This window comes from Rhipicephalus sanguineus, chromosome 7, assembly GCF_013339695.2.
Source record: "Rhipicephalus sanguineus isolate Rsan-2018 chromosome 7, BIME_Rsan_1.4, whole genome shotgun sequence".
Lineage (NCBI taxonomy): Eukaryota > Metazoa > Arthropoda > Arachnida > Ixodida > Ixodidae > Rhipicephalus > Rhipicephalus sanguineus.
Genome location: NC_051182.1, coordinates 11711138 through 11728777, shown reverse-complemented (window position 1 = coordinate 11728777; position 17640 = coordinate 11711138). Strand labels below are relative to the sequence as shown.

Below are 17640 nucleotides of genomic sequence, written 5' to 3'. Positions count from 1 at the left end.
TGTTCTGCCCCAGAACAAAAAAACCAGTTTTAAGTTACAACTCATCACATTCTAAAACAGTCAAAGATGGCATTGCGCTTTCCTGCCTCCGTTCAGCGCTCACTAAAACATGTAGCCACCTCATTAGCACTAGCTTTTCCCTTCAGTTAGATAGACTGTTGGGTTCTGCCTTCCCGCCTCAGACTTTGATTGTCCAATGTGAAAAGCTTCTGAAGCAGGTAAAAGAGAAGTTTGTATCACAAAAGAAGGATGAAAACACAAAAAGAAACGTCGCTGTCATTCCCTATGTGCACAAGTTCTCCCATTGTCTAAAAAAAGTTGGTGCCCGCTACGGCGTGCAAGTGGTTTTTAGCGCCCCTAACAGACTTGGAAAGATTTGCGCTGCTGTTCACAATAAACTTGAAAGAAGTTCTACCTCACGAAAAGGGGATTGCAGCACGAAGCATCAAAATCAGTTTGTGCCGTGTGCTTCAGGTGTTGTCTACAGCATCCCAGTGACGTGTGGGCGTTGTTACATAGGACAGACGGGACGCTGCCTAAACACCCGTCTTAGAGAGCATAAAAATAATCTAAGTAACAATTATGGGTCACATCTAGCTGCCCACTGTAAAGGTTGCAAATGCACGCCTCTTTTTCATAAAACTACTGTTATTTTTAGGCACAGGGATGATGCGGCGCGTGAGGTAATGGAAGCATTCTTCATTAAGAATGCTGGGGAGAGTTGCATCAGCTCTCCTTCAGTGGCGCTAATCGCGAACTGAAATTAGTTTTTGTGAGGCGGGGTAGATAGACGCTTTTTGACTTTTGTGTTTTTGTGTTTTCTGGTTTTGTTGGGCTTACCTTGCTGCTGCCTATCTGGTATTATGACGTAGAGTTTTACCTATCGCTATTTCTTGGTTCTTTTGGTTTTCTTGCCCTTGCGCATGTTAGTATAATCCCCACGTGCGGCGATAACACAGATCATTTGGGTCACCTTCTGTATGTTCTCTTTTCCTTGGTTCTTCTAATAAATCTGCCAGTTGCGAGTAAGCGCTCGTCTGTGAACTTCTTGTCCTTTGTCCCGTCTTTTGCGCTGCTCTAAAATATTATGGAACCTTACCAACTAGCCCAACTGTCGACCTAGCTGTAGTAGTTAACGGTGAAAGCGTAATCAGAGAACGATGTGTGATAGCCAGAAGAGCGTCGCATATTGGACGCTGAACTTGGTCGCCGTCCCGCGGCATGTTAAAATGTGATCGAACACCACGGCCAGACTAAGGTGAAAACGCAAAGCGCGTCCTGCCGCCCCGGTAGCACAGCAGCGATTTTAGGGGAGAAGCTCCTTAAAGCGGCACCCGTTCGTCCCCGTCGTAGTGCGTAACCAGTCTTAACGCTAGTACCAGATCTTGACCTCCAAGGTGGTTGCCGGTGGGAGATTTCTCCTGTGCGTTGTTGAACAATAAAAAATTCGCAGCGTGCGCGTTAACTAAAAGCCGATTCTTCGTGTCTCTCATTCCCCATTAGCAGCCATTGGCATGTTCCAGTAGGAAACGTTAGTAGAAGTAGAAGTTGGTTGGACCTTCGCAACCTGGCGCAACCCACTGTGGGGGATCGGCCATGAAACGGGCGGCACCTTATTTTTGAGATACAATTGTTTTACATTTCAAATATGTTTGTAAAAAGGATATGTAGGGAAAAACTCACACTAATATTCAAGGCTAGAAAAACATTAGAAATATATATATATATTTCTTCTTCTTTTTTTTTTTTTTTGAAGCCAGTATGAATGAAAAATAAAATGAAATTAAATAACCTAATAAGCAATTCGCTTTGTCTCCCGTAGAAAATCGCATACGGCTTCGAAAACGTTCCTGTGGCTGTGGCCCAATTCAATTGCCCCAAAGGAAAGAACCATCGGAAGGGATAAATTTAATCCCATCCTTCGGAGGGGTTCCTCTAGCAGTCTTTTTCTTTGATTTTTGTACAATCTGCATGTTATAAAGAAATGGTGCAGAGATTCACTCTCGTTGCAGTGGTGGCATAAATGTGTCTGAGACAGACCAGACCTGTGCAGGTAAAAGTTCAGTGGGGGAACTCGGCATCGTAGTCTGGTGATAGATATTTCTGCCCTTCTGCTGGAGCACCATCGATTTTTCCACGAAAAGTCAAGGTGAAGGAATTCGGATGTTGACAAAGGAGATTTACCAATGTCAACCGACGTGGCAAACTTTTCAAATCGCGCCGAAGAGACAAAGGACAACGTCGGTAAAATAGAAATTACGGGACCATCGCGTGATGCAACTGCAAGCGCGTCCGCACATTCATTGAGGGTTAAACCTTTGTGACCTGGTACCCACACCAAGCGAATAAAACGTAAATGTCTTGGGACAAGAGAATAAAATACTTCTAAGGTACATGACATGTTAGGTGCCGTCAATGAAGAACAAACAGACAGACAGTCTGTTAAAATGACTACTTCTGTTATAGATAAGGGTAATTTACGTAAAGCTAGGATGATTGCAAGTAATTCCGCTTGATAAATAGGTGTAAAATCAGGCAAACGAATTGAGAAAGACCAATCCAAAGATAATGATGTAATTCCCACTCCTGCCTTTTCTTCACAAACTGAAGCGTCAGTAGCTATTACGATGTTTGTATCTAATTTTGACAAATGGTCTTCCCAAAATGGCCTTTATGTATCTATTAGGTAAGTCTTTGCATTTCTTAGGAAATATGTCATCGAATTGTATTTAATTGGGTGCACAGATCTGTTCGACACAAGTACTTCCCGAAGGTTCACTTGTAATGTTGCCAAGAGTTTTGTGCGAAAATGACTTGTGGACACCGTAATATAGACCACTGATGGTTAAAAAATGACATCGGCTGATTAATAAAAACATACTGCGACCTCCTCAGGGGTGATGCATATATCTTTAGGAAGGTACGTACTGTCAGGATGTGAAAGCGTGTAAGAAGAGAAGGCAGGCGCGCTTCTTTGTATAAAATATTATTCGCAACAAATTTAGGAAGCCCAAGACATAAACGTAGTGATTCGCGTTCTAGAAGAACTAATGGCCGAAGTTTGTAGGCAGGTGCCCCAGAAAACAAGACGCAGCCGAACTCCAATATCGGGCGAATATACATGCAATAAATCATAAGAAGCACATCACGTCGTAATCCTGTCCGCTTATTGCTGAGCCTACGAAGCATCCCTACCGCACGAGCTCCTTTAGCTGCCATAGCTTCGATATGCGGACCCCAATTAAGTTTTTCAGTATAAATAACCCCTAATACTTAATCGATTCCACCTGCGGGATAACGTCTTGGCGATAAAGTAACGAAATTTGCACGGGAACGCTGAGCGGGAAAATTACAATTGCGCTTTTTCTAATGTTCAAGGACAGATTAATGCCTTCCAACCACGTTTCAAGAGTGTTCATATACATCTGTAAGTTTTGATACAATGTATGTATATCTGCAGCTGTAGCAAAAAATGCAATATCGTCGGCGTATACATATACCTGTACGCCCTGTTGAATAGGAATGGTACTTAATAAAATATTAAATAGTAATGGAGACAATACCGATCCTTGGGGAAGACCTCTAGTTTGTTTATAATTTAAAGAAGATATACCAGATTGAGAGCAATAAAACTTTCTGTCTTTCAAAAAGGAGTGTACCCATGCAACGAAGTAATGTGGTAGACCTACGTATGTAAGTGAATTTATTAATTTAACATGTTCTACACTGTCATAAGCTTTTGCAATATCCAGAGTAACTAAAGCGGCAAAGTATTTCTGATCACGGGCTAGTTGTATCCTGCTTTCTAAGTCAACATGGGCACACCAAATGGAACAACCCCGCCTGAATCCAATTTGGCATGGGCTCAAGATCATGTGTTCATTCAACCAATTATCTATCCGAATGTGCAATATTCGTTCGATTAATTTTACCAGATTAGAAGTGAGCGAAATAGGCCTGATGTTATCTAAAGTATATCCAGATCCTTGCTTTTTTAATAAGGAATTATTTTCGCAATTCTCCAATCAGGTGGGATCCAAGCATTTCTAACAGAGTGGTTAACGATTTCAAGTAAATCTTGGGGCGAAACCTTATGTATGATTTTTATTACTGATGCAGTAATGCCATCAGGACCTGGCGCAGAATTAGGTAAGATTTGTACAACTTGTGCTAGTTCTGAAGCAGTGACCTCTTCAAAGTCATCACTTTTGACAGGGGACCGTGAGAGGTATGAACAAGCAGTCGTGAAGCGATTTTCAAGTCCTTTAGCAATATTTTCAAGAAAACTAGCCAATTCATTTGGCGTTGAAACTACCGATTCGATGTTTATGGGGAAGGAATTACCTTTTGGATCTAAGAAATTTAAAAAGGGGTTTCCTGTTGCCAGGCTTCGAAAGGAACTCTGAACGTTGGCTATCATAACCCTCCTTCGCAGTAGCGACTGTCCTCTTAAAAACTGCAGCCGCATATTTATAATCCATCCAATTTCTAGGACATTGGTTGTAAAGCAATTTTCGCCACGCAGCTTTTCTTAGCCTGTAATCACGTGAACAATTTGAGTTCCACCATGGATTTAAAGAATCTCGTTTAGAGACCTTTACTGTGAACTTAGATTTATTTACGATTCTTTGACAATATCACTAAAGTTCATGGGATTTTTCTCATCATTTTCGTCTGTCCGTTTCGACAAAGCCGCACGTAGCAGTTTTTGAAATGTATTAAAATTTACATGAGTAATCGAATGGCAGGTTACTGAAGTCAATGGACATACAAGCTCAAACAATATAGGAAAATGGTCGCTACTTGTACCTGAGTTCAATGTAGACCATGTAGAAATACAGAGGCTAGGACTACAGAAAGTAAGGTCTAACACAGAACGGGACTGATTACAAACTAGCGTGGGGGTTCTTTTGTTAATGCATGATAAATTATTCTTGGAAACCAAATCCCACAAACGCTTGCCACTCATGTCTGTTTTAAAACCCCATGAAATGTGATGAGAATTAAAGTCTCCTGCCAATATAATTTCTTTCCTGCAACAAGATATCACCGACTCAATAACAGTAGAATTTTGAACACCTGTAGGAAAATATGCATTGACTAACGAAAACGGAAGACATCCCGGAAGAGAAATATCTAAAGCTAAATTTCACTTTCTAAGTTCATTATTCGACATGTAATTTTAACTCGATGAGCAATTTGTGAAGAAATAAATACTGCTAATCCTCCACCCCGAGAGGGCCGGTCTAAACGAAATATGCGGTAATTTTTAAGATGAAAACTTTTTTCTTTCGAAAGCCAAGTTTCTTGCAAAAGAATAACATCAGGGGAATGTTCATTACACATGTAAAATAAATCAGTAGCTGCAGAAAAAATTGAACGGCAATTCCACTGCAAAAATTTTAAGCCGCCTATTGTGTCAAATTCCGGCAGTATTCACTGCCTTCTCAAGTATACTATCTTTCAAGAAATCTCTTTTTGATGCGGTTTCCTTCTGGTGTTTTTTACTCTTAACTTTTGGGCTCATTGGAGAACTCTGCGCTCCAGGCGACGCACGCCGTTTCATGTTTCGAGATTCCAGTTCCATTTGTGAGTCCTGGGAACCTGAATCGGAGCTCCAATCTGGATCGTGTTCAACAGGTATAATTACCTTACGGCTACTGTTCGACGGACCGGCTTTTGGAGAGTTTAAGTCCTCTTCAGCAGCTATTATTATCTTGCGGCTGGTTTCCAAGGAGGCTGAGTCCCGTGACCCTGGACTAATTTCCTTACTTGACAGAGCAAGTGGAGAGGTCGCAGCTGGATGGTTAGCATTCAGGATTTGAGACATCTGCGCGTTCACTATTTGTGCCAATGATTCTGTCAGTGTTATAAAGAGGTTTTCCATTACTTTTGTCATCGTCTTTTCAATGGTGGAGGCTATTACTTCTGAGAGGGAAGAATCGATGCCCGGAGTAAATCGAGTCGTAGCACTGGAGTACCCACGAGACCTTTCCGCAATGGCAATTCTAGCCTCACGTCTAGAACATCTCTTTTGTTCAATGATCTCCATTATTTGAATTTCCTGGGCCCTCGCAGAACAGCTACCATCATCCGCTGCGTGAGAGCCGCTGCACAGACAACAAAACCTTTCCAGTGCTGCACAGTCAATAGCACTATGTTGTCCTGCACACATTTGACACCGGACAGCTGACCTGCATCCCTTGATGGAATGTCCGTAACGCCAGCATTTAGTGCACTGCAGTGGACGAGGAGACATTGGTTCTACCCGATATATCAGTGGCCACGCCTTGATTTCTGTTGGTCTAGTCGTACCCGCAAACGTGACTATCACCGACTCAGACGGGATCTTTCTGTTGTCAACTGTGCGCGAGCAACGGAAAACTGATACCGCTCCTGCTACAGAGAACATCTCTAAAATTTCTGTCGGAGACAGGCTCGAGTCTACCCCACGAACTAAGCCTTTCACACAGGCCAAATGAGGAGGTATAAAACAGCTCACCGGGAGAGATGCAAATGTAGTGCATTTGAGGAGATCTGAAACACAGGCCTGGTCTGGTGAACTGCACAAAATACCTCCACGACCGAACTGGCGCACCTCGGTGATCAATTGGAAGTGTTCAGTCGCCTTCCGGAGTTCTTCCTGGATGCTTTTTGGGTTCTTCATACGAATGGAATCCCCGTTTGTTGGTACCAAGGCCACCGGAACGGTTCTCAGACCGCTGCGCAAAAAGATGTCAATGGGTAAGTCATTAGGAGCAAGCGAGGCCGACCAGGCAGCATGTGCCTGGCCGGGAGACGAGACAGACATTAGGCTGCTGTGCCTAATTCAGCACCGCCCGTTCTGGCCACACCCCCCGGGAGGATGCACCAAGACACCGCTGATGTAGAGGCCCAGTCCAGGCAGGAGCGAGTTCAGGCAGAAGGCAGTAGGCAGGAGAGCGAACCAGCGTTCGATCCAACGCACGCGACGTGCGCACGCGACGGGTACGTAAGTGTAAGTAAGTGTAAGTAAGTGTAAGTAAGTGTAAGTGTAAGTGTTAGCTAAAAGCCGACTTCTTCTGTCTCTCATTCCCATTAGCAGCCATTGTTTACCTCCCAGGTAGTGCCTGGTGAGATTTCTCCTGTGCGCGAATAAACAATAAAAATTTTGTTCAAAACGGCGTTGACTGATGAAATAAACCAACCAAAGACGCCAGATGTTTTCTGAAAGCAAAAGGAAAAGACGCCAGATGTTTCTAAAGCAAAACGAAAAGACGCCAGCTGCTTAACGAAAGACGCCAGATGTTTTCTAAAGCAATGGTTCTCTAAACAATGAAAATTCACAGCGTACATGTAAAATTAAAGTCAGCTGCAAGTCGTCATAACTCTCATCGAACCTTTAGTATAAACGCGCCCGATCTCACGACGGTGATGATGTACTGGGCAGAATTCACGGAAGATTCACGGTTTACCGATGAACCTCCGCAGCTTCGCCCACTCATCATCATTCACTCCGTGGATATGCTGTGATTTTTTTTCTCGGGGCGAGCGCGTCAGCAGTGAACGCGGCGTTACAGCCAGGTGAGGCAGGCGTGCGTCGCAGAGCTCTTTTTCGTTTGGATTAGCGTAATGCTATGAGCGACGCCAACGCTTTTACGACGCTTGGTCTAAGATCGCCACCTCGCGGTGTGTTAAGGCATTGAGAAAATTGAACTTCTATTGTAAACGCGCCGAATGTGACGGACGTGTAACGCGTTGCAGGTGCTAATCGTGGAGGCCAAAGTAATGACGAATTACTTTATTTTACCGCTCCCAGAGGGCAACACCACCCCCGCCGACCGTGAGGGTGCTAGATATAAAAAGGCGCGTTTGTAAAGCCTCTAGAGTATGTGACCGTGGCGCAGTGGATAGCGTACCCGGCATTTGTTGTTGCGGACCGAGCGGTCGTGGGTTCGATGCCCGTTGACGGAACATTTTAGGGGCGAAGCTCCTTAAGGCGGCACCCGTTCGTCTCTCGTAGTCGTAGTCGTAGTGTAGTGCGTAACCAGTCTACGCTTTGACCTCCAAAGTGGTGCCGGTGAGAGATTTTTCCTGTGCGTTGTTGCACAATAAAAATTCGCAGCGTGCGCGTTAACTAAAAGCCGAATTCTTCTGTCTCTCATTCCCCATTAGCAGCCATTGGCATGTTCCAGTAGGAAACGTTAGTAGAAGTAGAAGTGTAAGTGTTAGCTAAAAGCCGACTTCTTCTCTCTCTCATTCCCATTAGCAGCCATTGTTTACCTCCAAGGTAGTGCCTGGTGAGATTTCTCCTGTGGGTGATTAAACAATAAAAATTTTGTTCAAAACGCCGTTGATTGATGAAATAACCAACGAAAGACGCCAGATGTTTTGTAAAAGCAAAACGAAAGAAGGCCAGATGTTTTCTAAAGCAAAACGAAAAGACGCCAGCTGCTTAACGAAGATGCCAGATGTTTTCTAAAGCAATGGTTTTCTAAAACAATGAAAATTCACAGCGTACATGTAAAATTAAAGTGAGCTGCAAGTCGTCATAACTCATCGAACCTTTAGTATAAACGCGCCCGATCTCACGTCGGTGATGATGTACTGGGCAGAATTCACGGAAGATTCACGGTTTACCGATGAACCTCCGCAGCTTCGCCCACTCATCATCATTCACTCCGTGGATATGCTGTGATTTTTTTTTCTTTGACATCTGATCTTGTAAATTTTTTCTACGTCATTTCGGTGACGGAAATACGTCACTGAAGTCGTGGTGGACTCCGGCATAAAACACTTTCGTGTTAAAAATGGGATGAAGACAGTCATGTGCCGCAGGAGGGCCGCTAGCGAGAGTTCTGCGAGCCGTGTGTTTGAGGCCCTATAAAGTGTGCTATATAGTGCTAGAGCTAGATGATACTGCCGCAACAGCGTTGGAATGTGCGAGAATATAATAGGTCCATTAAACAAGGCGTGGAGTGAAGTATATTCGCTTGACGAAATATCTGGCTTGAAAAGGGACAATGACAGATTCCGTGCCGCGTGACGTCCCCTTACCTCGAACCATAATCCAATGAGTAAGCTTCGAGAAGCTTAGTCGCGCCTTCATTACCAAACCCGAACGAACCCCGAAAATATATCGAAATGGCTTCGTCCACCTCCTACCAGTCCTAACCGCGTAGTCCAATGGCCACCTTCTACCGGTACAACATCGCTGGGAAGGCATAAGCCATTATAATATGGAAAAAATGGGCACGGTGCAAACAGTGCATAACATACACTGCTGAGAAATCAAGGAGGAGCCCTCAAAGAGGGGGTTTATAGATGACATTGGATAGTGGCACGATGTTCGGGAACAAAAGAAGTGAAGGCATGAGCTGGACAGCTATGGTCATTCTGCAGAGGTACACAAAGACATCCTAGATTTGCTCCAGTGGTGGAAGTTAAGAACAACGACTGCCGCCTTCGCAATTGGCAAGGCAGATGTGGTGCGCCCGTGCGGCCAGCGCGAGCGGTGCAAGAAGCTTTAGCGTTGTAGGATATGTGATGCAACAAAGCATGGCGTGCTAAAAGCAGGGATCTGTTGATACTTTGATATTTCGCGCCATAACATGTGAAGAAGTAAACTATACACTATGGCATAAGAAACTTATAGACTGTGTGTACTAGCAGCGGTGAGGTGTATAAAAATAATGTGTGGCGACACACTGCGCACAAACCGGCTCCGTCGCACCATCGCCGCCTTACGCCCGTCACCTGCAGCCCACCACAGCAAGCCTACACCGTTCGTGTTCAAGGAGCTAGCATCGTGCACGCACGCTTTCCTCCCGCGACGACACCGTCCGCAGGCCTTTCCAGCCACCCTACAGCGGACCCTACCTGGTCGTCCATCGCGACGACAAAAACTTCACTCTGCGCCTGAACGGGACGACGTACGCGTCCTCATTGACCGGCTCAAGCCCGCATACATCGCTGCGAACGAACCGTGGCAGTGCCACTTCATCCACAGGCATCTATCCACAGACGCCGACGTCACAGCCCGCTCCTTTTCACAACACGCTCTGGACGTCTGGTACGCCTCCCAGATTTCTACAGACCCTGAGGCTCTGCACTCCGCGGGGGGTGATGTGGCGACACACTGCGCACAAACCGCGCAGACACCGCCTCGTCATTAGCCAGCTCGGCGTGACCTGGCCGCATGCTGCACCACGCCTCCGATAAGGGACAGCGCCACCGCAGCGTCACCGGAGGCTGACGTCACCGACGGCTGTTATAAACCCGAGCTGCTAAGCTCGGAGGTTATCATTCCTTCGCCATCCGACTAAGCGCAGCGTCGCTATGCTCGCCCCGCTGGCTACTACTTACGTTAATAAACAGTCGTTATGTTTTATGTTGGGATGCGTCCTTCCATCGACACGGCATCCCACAAATGCTATGACAATTTTTTTCTTCCTTTCGGCTGCTTATACGCATACACGCACGGGGTTCCATACCTGTACCTAGATTAGTGCATTTACAACAACGGTCACAAATTTGGTTTTTTTTCCCTCGTTTCTCTTGCTGTGGCAACGTACTACAATAAGCAGGTGCTACATATCGAGAAGGGTGCACGATCGGTTTTGTGGTTAGAGCATGCTATAAATTTCAATAGGCTATAGAGTTCTATAAAAGCAAAGTGAAGTCGAGCGTTTTGTTCATTACCAAGCCAATCTAGAACACATGCTCTGGCGGCGAAGTCATCACGCCGTTCAAATGGGAGGCTGCTATTACCAGCTCCGCGCTAGGATGAACAGCTATATGGGCAGTCCAACGGGCCCTCGACGCAGCAGAGAGACTTGGTCTTTCTGGTCCGATATTGGAGCAGGCCCACAACGTGCTAGAGCGCGTTCCGATGGATCATAATAAATATATATGTATTGGATGGATATATCCATCCATCAATTAATCCTTTGTTGTTATTGCGCTCCCTATCGAAACCGAACTCGTGCTGCAAATCACTTTCCTTGCTACAATGTCTGCTACAAAGCGCCCTTCATGATCCCCAGTGTATTTGCAGAAAAAATGGGTACGGTATACCACTGCCGAACTAACAGTCATTCTATCCAATATGTCCGCTCAACTCTTTGCACCATGAGCTCCTTTTTACAAAAAATTACCGTATGCTAAAGTATAATTGTTAGCGCAACATACGCCAACAAAGCGTAGATATTTGCCACTTAAAACACCTTGGTGTCAATTCCATGTTCGGGCAACACCACCTAGATTACTGGGTCGGGCCTCAGTCGGGCCTGATCTGTGGTCGGGCCGGGCTGGGCCGGGTAGGCGAAATTTTTTCTCGGGTTCGGGCCGGGCCCGGGTCTCATTCTGAGTCGCAGGGCCGGGTTCGGGCGGGTAAATTTGAACGAATTCCGGGCCCGGGCCGGGCCCAGGCCGAGAATTACGGCCCAGTGCTCTAGCGAGTAACACTGTCCTGGGCATCTGTGTCTCTTCTTTGTTCGGTTCGGATTCGCGCTATCCAATATTGAAGAATATAAGCACTACATATCAGCTTACCGCGTCTGGTGTTGGTAACACTCATGGTCCTGTTAGCATCGTTGCGCAACTGTAAACAACTGGTTATATAATACATATGCGACTTTTCAACATATGAGTGTGCGTATACCACTTTCACATTATCTAGCGTCATTCCGTAACATTTCGCTCAATGTGAAAAATTACGCCACAGTCACCATCCCACGCATGCTTCGCATAATATCGATTCCCACGGTACGTGGGATCTGCCGAATGTTTTCTTAAGAAGTTTGTAGCGCTGGAGGGCCTCTGTCGTAGAATACTTGAATGCCGTGCAGAAGGCTTAAGTTAGAATGCAGCTCCAGCCGGGACCTTTCTTCTTTGCTTCCATCGGCATTGTTCACTCATTGACGATTGTGTCCATGCCCGCACCGTATTTTCTGTGACAGAGGCTCCTTAACGTTGTTGGGTGAGTATTTCCAATGTCAATTTTCGCTCACCTTTGGATGATTTAGGCTGTGAATCATTTGTAGAGCATACCCGTATACAACGGCCCCTGTTGTGCGGTTGTGTGCCACACGGGACTGAGTGACTGATTTAAACAACTTTATTAGCGGCTGCAAAGCACAATGCATCGTGCATTTGGTTATTCCCATGACGGGAGCGCCAAGGCTAGCCTGCCGGCCATAAATCCTGACCGCCCAGGGAGCCACACGTCACTCTTGGAAAGAGCTTGATGACTTATGCGACAGGCAGGTCACGCAACTCATGCCATTACCTGTGAAGCTTGTTAATCACATACTCCTGTCCTCCTATGCTAAATTTGGGATAGACCAAGTAACGAGATGACCACCAGAGCGTCATGACATAGATAGATAGATAGATAGATAGATAGATAGATAGATAGATAGATAGATAGATAGATAGATAGATAGATAGATAGATAGATAGATAGATAGATAGATAGATAGATAGATAGATAGATAGATAGATAGATAGATAGATAGATAGATAGATAGAAACGGCACACTTCCTTTTGTTGTGATGAAGTATAGCGTAAATTAAATATATGTTCGAAAGAACACTCGCTGGCTGCGCCGAAGATTCTTCGTCGCCGCCAGCGATAGGCGCCAGCTTTATCTAAAATCAGAGGAGCGAAAACGACGTGGTTTCAATACAATGACCTCTTGAGTCAAAACTGTGAAATAAACCAAATCGATGTCCAAACATCCGAACTATATAAAACTGTCCCTGGTGCGAGTTCAGCCGAACCGACGGTATTACGTACAATATGGATTACGGAGGCCATGGATACAGCTTTCGGCGCATACATCCTATGTCCTGCAGCAGACGTTAGGTACACTCACCAGTGTCTCGATGATCTTTTTTAGCGGAAGGTAGTGCCTGGATGTGTCGATGAGAAGACCGCGATGTTTGAATCTGGGGGCGTCGTATATCACCGTCTCGTTCACAGCGAACTGCACAGGGAGTGTGAGGGGCTTTTAGTAAATGATTCATGGCAAATTGAACGCACAATGGCAGTACACACACAAGAATCAAAGCTGCTTTCTTAAGGAAAGACGGTTGAACTCGAAGTTTTCTCCCATGCAAACTGAATCAAAGTCCAAAGCCAATGAATGCGCAACGAACCCAATTAATAATTGAAAGTAAAAGGTTGCGCGCAAAAAGGACACATTCACATGGAAGGGTACATGGACAATCGCAAACTCACACTGTTCATTCATGAGCGGATTACCTGAATAAACGGGAAAACGTTTAACACCAAGAGCACATGCGCATACACCAAGAATGAGATGCAAAATTACACATGCGCATCCAGAAACACCTTCTCTCCACTCCATGGGCTGATGAAAGGATCACTAGCAAAAACAGTTGTCTTCCTCGCTATAGCAAAAGCTTTAAGTAATAACTGTGCTGTCATACTACCAGTTCTTCCAATAATCTTATCCAGTAGAGCATCACACGTGCACAAATTACAATGCTCATCTAAATTAGTTGTCTTTATTTTAAAGACGATAGTCTTTCTTGGGATACTTAAACGGAGAAATTTTGGTCTGTCTGTCTGTCTTTTTGTTTGTCGGCACGTCACTCGATTCAGCCACCCGGCCAAAGTTGAACCACTTGCCCAAGGGCCGGCCATCTTGAACGGCTTACTAGGTTCATTCTTGTGTACATTGTCGATCAAAAAGCAAACACTACACATATCTGAGGCGCAACATCACTAGGTAAGTATTAGGTGGTGCGTTCCTTTATATAGAAAATGCATACATACGTAATTCTAAAGACCCTAGTTTCTTAAGCTGCGCTGAAAATGCGACTGCGCTGAAACTTGCCTTCCTCCGTGCCCTCTGCACGAGCTCATTGTTGTGTTTCGGTTTCGGTTCTGTATTGCACTGTACGAATGCCATGGGGCGACCGCTCTGGCATTCCTGTTTTACCCAGGCGACGTGTCAATAAAAGAGTGTGTGGAGAGTACTCGTTGAGTGCGGACGTTTCTTCTGCTTCAGCGCTTGGCGCCAAACCGCGTGTTCGGGCTGGCTGGCGTCCCCGCCGGTCGCGTTGGTCACCGCCGGTCTTCGCCTGCTGCTGCGCCGGGACTACGAGCCCGCAACACAGCAGTCATGTTTCCCGACGTATTGCAAGATGGCGTCCATATCCCATGCAGCGCCTCTTCTATCGTCTTTAGACGGCATTTGCAGCGAAGCACGCAGATACGCGGCGAATTTTTTTCTTTACATTTTGCAGATGCTACCTCGCTCCGTAATTTATGTAGCGTCTCGTTTGGCCTATGTAGCCCTTTTCATTTTTTTTTCATTTATTTGGCAATGCTGCAGACCACCGCGTGGTCCATGCAGCAGGGGCTGTACCCGTGATAACAGATTCATAAAAGACATCGCAATCACAGCGAAAAAGAAGAAATGATAATAAGAATGAGAAAATGTAAACGCAAGAGAGACATCGATTACAATCATTACACATAATAACAAGTTTTTCAGTTCGCGTAGAAAGTCATTGGCATCAGCAACAGTGGAGTGTAGAGCATTCCATTCTGACACAGTTCTAGGAAAAAAGCCGTATTTATACAATTTTCTTTTCGCGAAAATTGGGGCAACTGCCCTCCTGTGGGTGTGTCTAGTTTCCCTAGTTGTGTGTGGACGTACACTATGAGGCATCGTTACTTGTATACTTCCTGTAAGACACTTTTGAAGAAAATCGCTCCATCTCCGCTAATGCGAAGCAGCGTTTCGGCATGTCGAGCCCGCGTTTCAGAGGGGAGAGGGGGAGGGGAAGTGGAGAGGGAGAAAGCGGGAAAGGGGAGAGGGGAAAGTGGGATAGGGGAGAGGGGGATGTGAGAAAGGGGTAAGGGAAGGGGAGATGGAAAGCGGGAGAGAAGGAAAGGAGCAGAGAATGAAAGTGGGAGAGGGGGAAGTGGTAGAGGCGTGTGTGGAGAGGGATCGCGCATGCGCAGTAAGGGTGGTCACGCCGCACACCACCACCACCACCACCGGTTTGAACTCCGCCATAAGATGAAAAATCAGCCTACTGACTTTGCTGTGCGATTCTAACGATGGGATGTTAAGTTGCTTCATTAATAAGGGTTTAACGACCCGAAACCACGATATAATTGTGAGAGACGCCGTAGTGGAGGGCTCCGGATATTTGACCACATGGGGTTCTTTAACTTGCATCTAAATCTAAGTACCCGGGCCTCGACCATGTTCGCCGCGGAGGAAAATGCGGCCGCCGAGGCCGGGATTCGATCCCGCTACCTGCGGGTCAGCAGTCGAGCACTGTAATCACTCGACCACCGTGGCAGGTCAATAAGGAAAGTGAGTCGGTCATCCTTAAGCGCACGGCTTTTCTTTGGACACGCTGTAGTTCTTGAACATCCCTTTGTTGTGGGGGTCTCAAACAATCGAACCATATTGAACCATATTCTTGAAGGCAACAATGACATTGGTTTTGCGTTTTCTGTCGACGTGGAAGAGCTCTTTTACGCGGTGCCCCATGATGAACTGTTTCTCGCAGTTAAAGACTGCATTGATGAAAATGGTGCGGTTGCTTTCCAAAATGCCGCAGGCATGTCAGTAGGAAACCTTTTAGGCCCTTTTAGAATTTTACCTCCAGACCACTTTTATCAAATTTGACGACCAGAGTTACCTTCAAAAGAAAGGCATCTGTATTGGTTCATGCATCGCGCCTGTGTTGTGTCATATCTTTTTATCATCCATCGATCGCTCTTTACACGATCGTTTTAATTCTTCTAACAATGACAAGGTCCTTAAAGTTTTCGTTATGTGGACGACTTCTTAGTTCTTTTTAACAAGTGCTCATCCTCATATGAGCATGCGCAGAAGTGTGTGCTAGAAGATTTTAATCATCATGGGAAAGGGCTAACCTTCACTTTTGAACGTCCGGAAGAAAGTAGGCTTCAGTTTTTAGATTTGCAATTGACGTTCAACGAAAGTCATGTTTGCTGGGCGTACTCTCCGCGTGCACAAAAAGAGCTCCTTCCGTACAATTCAGCTCACTCAAAAACGGTAAAGAGAGGCATCGCTACTCTCTGTTTAGATTCAGCACTTCGAAGTCGTGCATTCACAAGGTGCAGGATAGTTTTAACCTTCAATTGGGGAGGCTCTTTTCAAGCCGGCTTCCCTGGGTCGGTCGTCTTGTCTGTTGCTGAGACGCTGCTTAAGAAGTTGAAGCACCGTGGCTACTCAGATGCCGCGAAGCCCCTGGTGGGCGCCCAGAGGCCAGAAGTGGTGCCGTACATGCATAATGGTCACACATAGCCTGAAAAAAAGTGGCTAGCCGGTTCAACGTGCCGTTGGCTTTCTCGGCCCCCCAGAAGCTCGCTCAGCTGAGCCGTCGCACCACCTGTGCGGAGGAAAAGGGAGGCTGCAAAAGAACCACGAACGACGTTTCGTTCAGTGTGCCAGCAACGTCGTGTACGAGATTCCCCTGACCTGCGGCAAAGTATATATCGGCCAGACGGGGCGCTGCCTCAATGACCGGCTCAGGGAACACGCAAGAAATCTAATTAACAAAGAGCGAAGCCATCTTGTCGACCATTGCATGACATGCCCGAATTGTGAACCACGTTTCCGATGCGCAAAAATTGTAGGTAGAAGCAGACAAAAACGGCTCGTGAAACGTTAGAAGCGTTTCTAATCAGGAAAGCAGGTGAGGCGTGTGTCAGCGACACTTCCATTGCGCTTTACAAAGCTGAAATTGATTTTCTTTCGCGATATTTTTGATGTTTTCCGAGGATTGTTGTGACGTTGCGCCTGCGCAGCCTGTTGGTATATAGCCTGGAGATCTGCCTTCAATAAATCAGTTGTTAGTTTGCGCCTGTGCTCGTCTGCTCTTCTCTTGTGTTGTGTGGTGTTGCGCCTTTAACGATGGTTCCCATGTCTGAACACCAACTAGCCCAACAGTCAACTCTCTTAAACCATATTCTAGTTTAGCTCTGACGCAAGTATCATACGCTAGAAGTTTCACGCTGGGAGGTGCGGCTCCAAGTTTCCTTTTCAGAATTATGAGTGAAAAACAGCGCAGCCGACAGGAGGGGACAGAAGAGGACACAGAGCGCTGAACTTCCAACAGTTTATTTCTTTTGAATGCCTTCGCTTTTATACAGTTACGCACTGTTACACCAGCCATGTGCGGAACACAATTATGTTACAATTCACCACGGGGACAAACCTAAATAGATCTTTTCCCTATCCGTGAGAGCGACAGAGGGGGTACTTACACAATCATCCTTCAAAGAAAAAATCTTACCAGCTTCGATAATTTCGCGTGTGATGCGATCTCTGTTTCTCGCGACAATGCTACAATCTGAATATCTTGGTCGACACCCACACGTGCTACAGTGAGCGGACAGCCACCCTTGCTTGGGCCGATCAACATTATACAGATGCTCTTTCAACCTTTCATTCAAACATCGACCCGTCTGACCAACGTAATATTTTCCACATGACAACGGCAGCTGATAAACTGCGTTACATAGACAATCTCTAAATTTATTTGCGTGGTTTGTAGTACACGCCCGATTGGGTCTGGACGCTGGGACAGACATTTTGCACCAACTGCTCAATTTTTGTGGGGCCGAAAAAATCACTTTCC

General features: G+C 45.8%; 1 protein-coding gene across 1 annotated transcript in view; it reads right to left on the bottom strand.

The window, feature by feature from the left end:
* Window positions 1-17640, bottom strand: part of LOC119399292 (beta-hexosaminidase subunit alpha) — a 589231-nt gene that overhangs the window by 453236 nt on the left and 118355 nt on the right. Inside the window, exon 3 of the mRNA XM_049417726.1 lies at window positions 12858-12968. Within this exon, the coding sequence (XP_049273683.1) occupies window positions 12858-12968 (111 nt within the window). The remainder of the gene's footprint in view (window positions 1-12857; window positions 12969-17640) is intronic.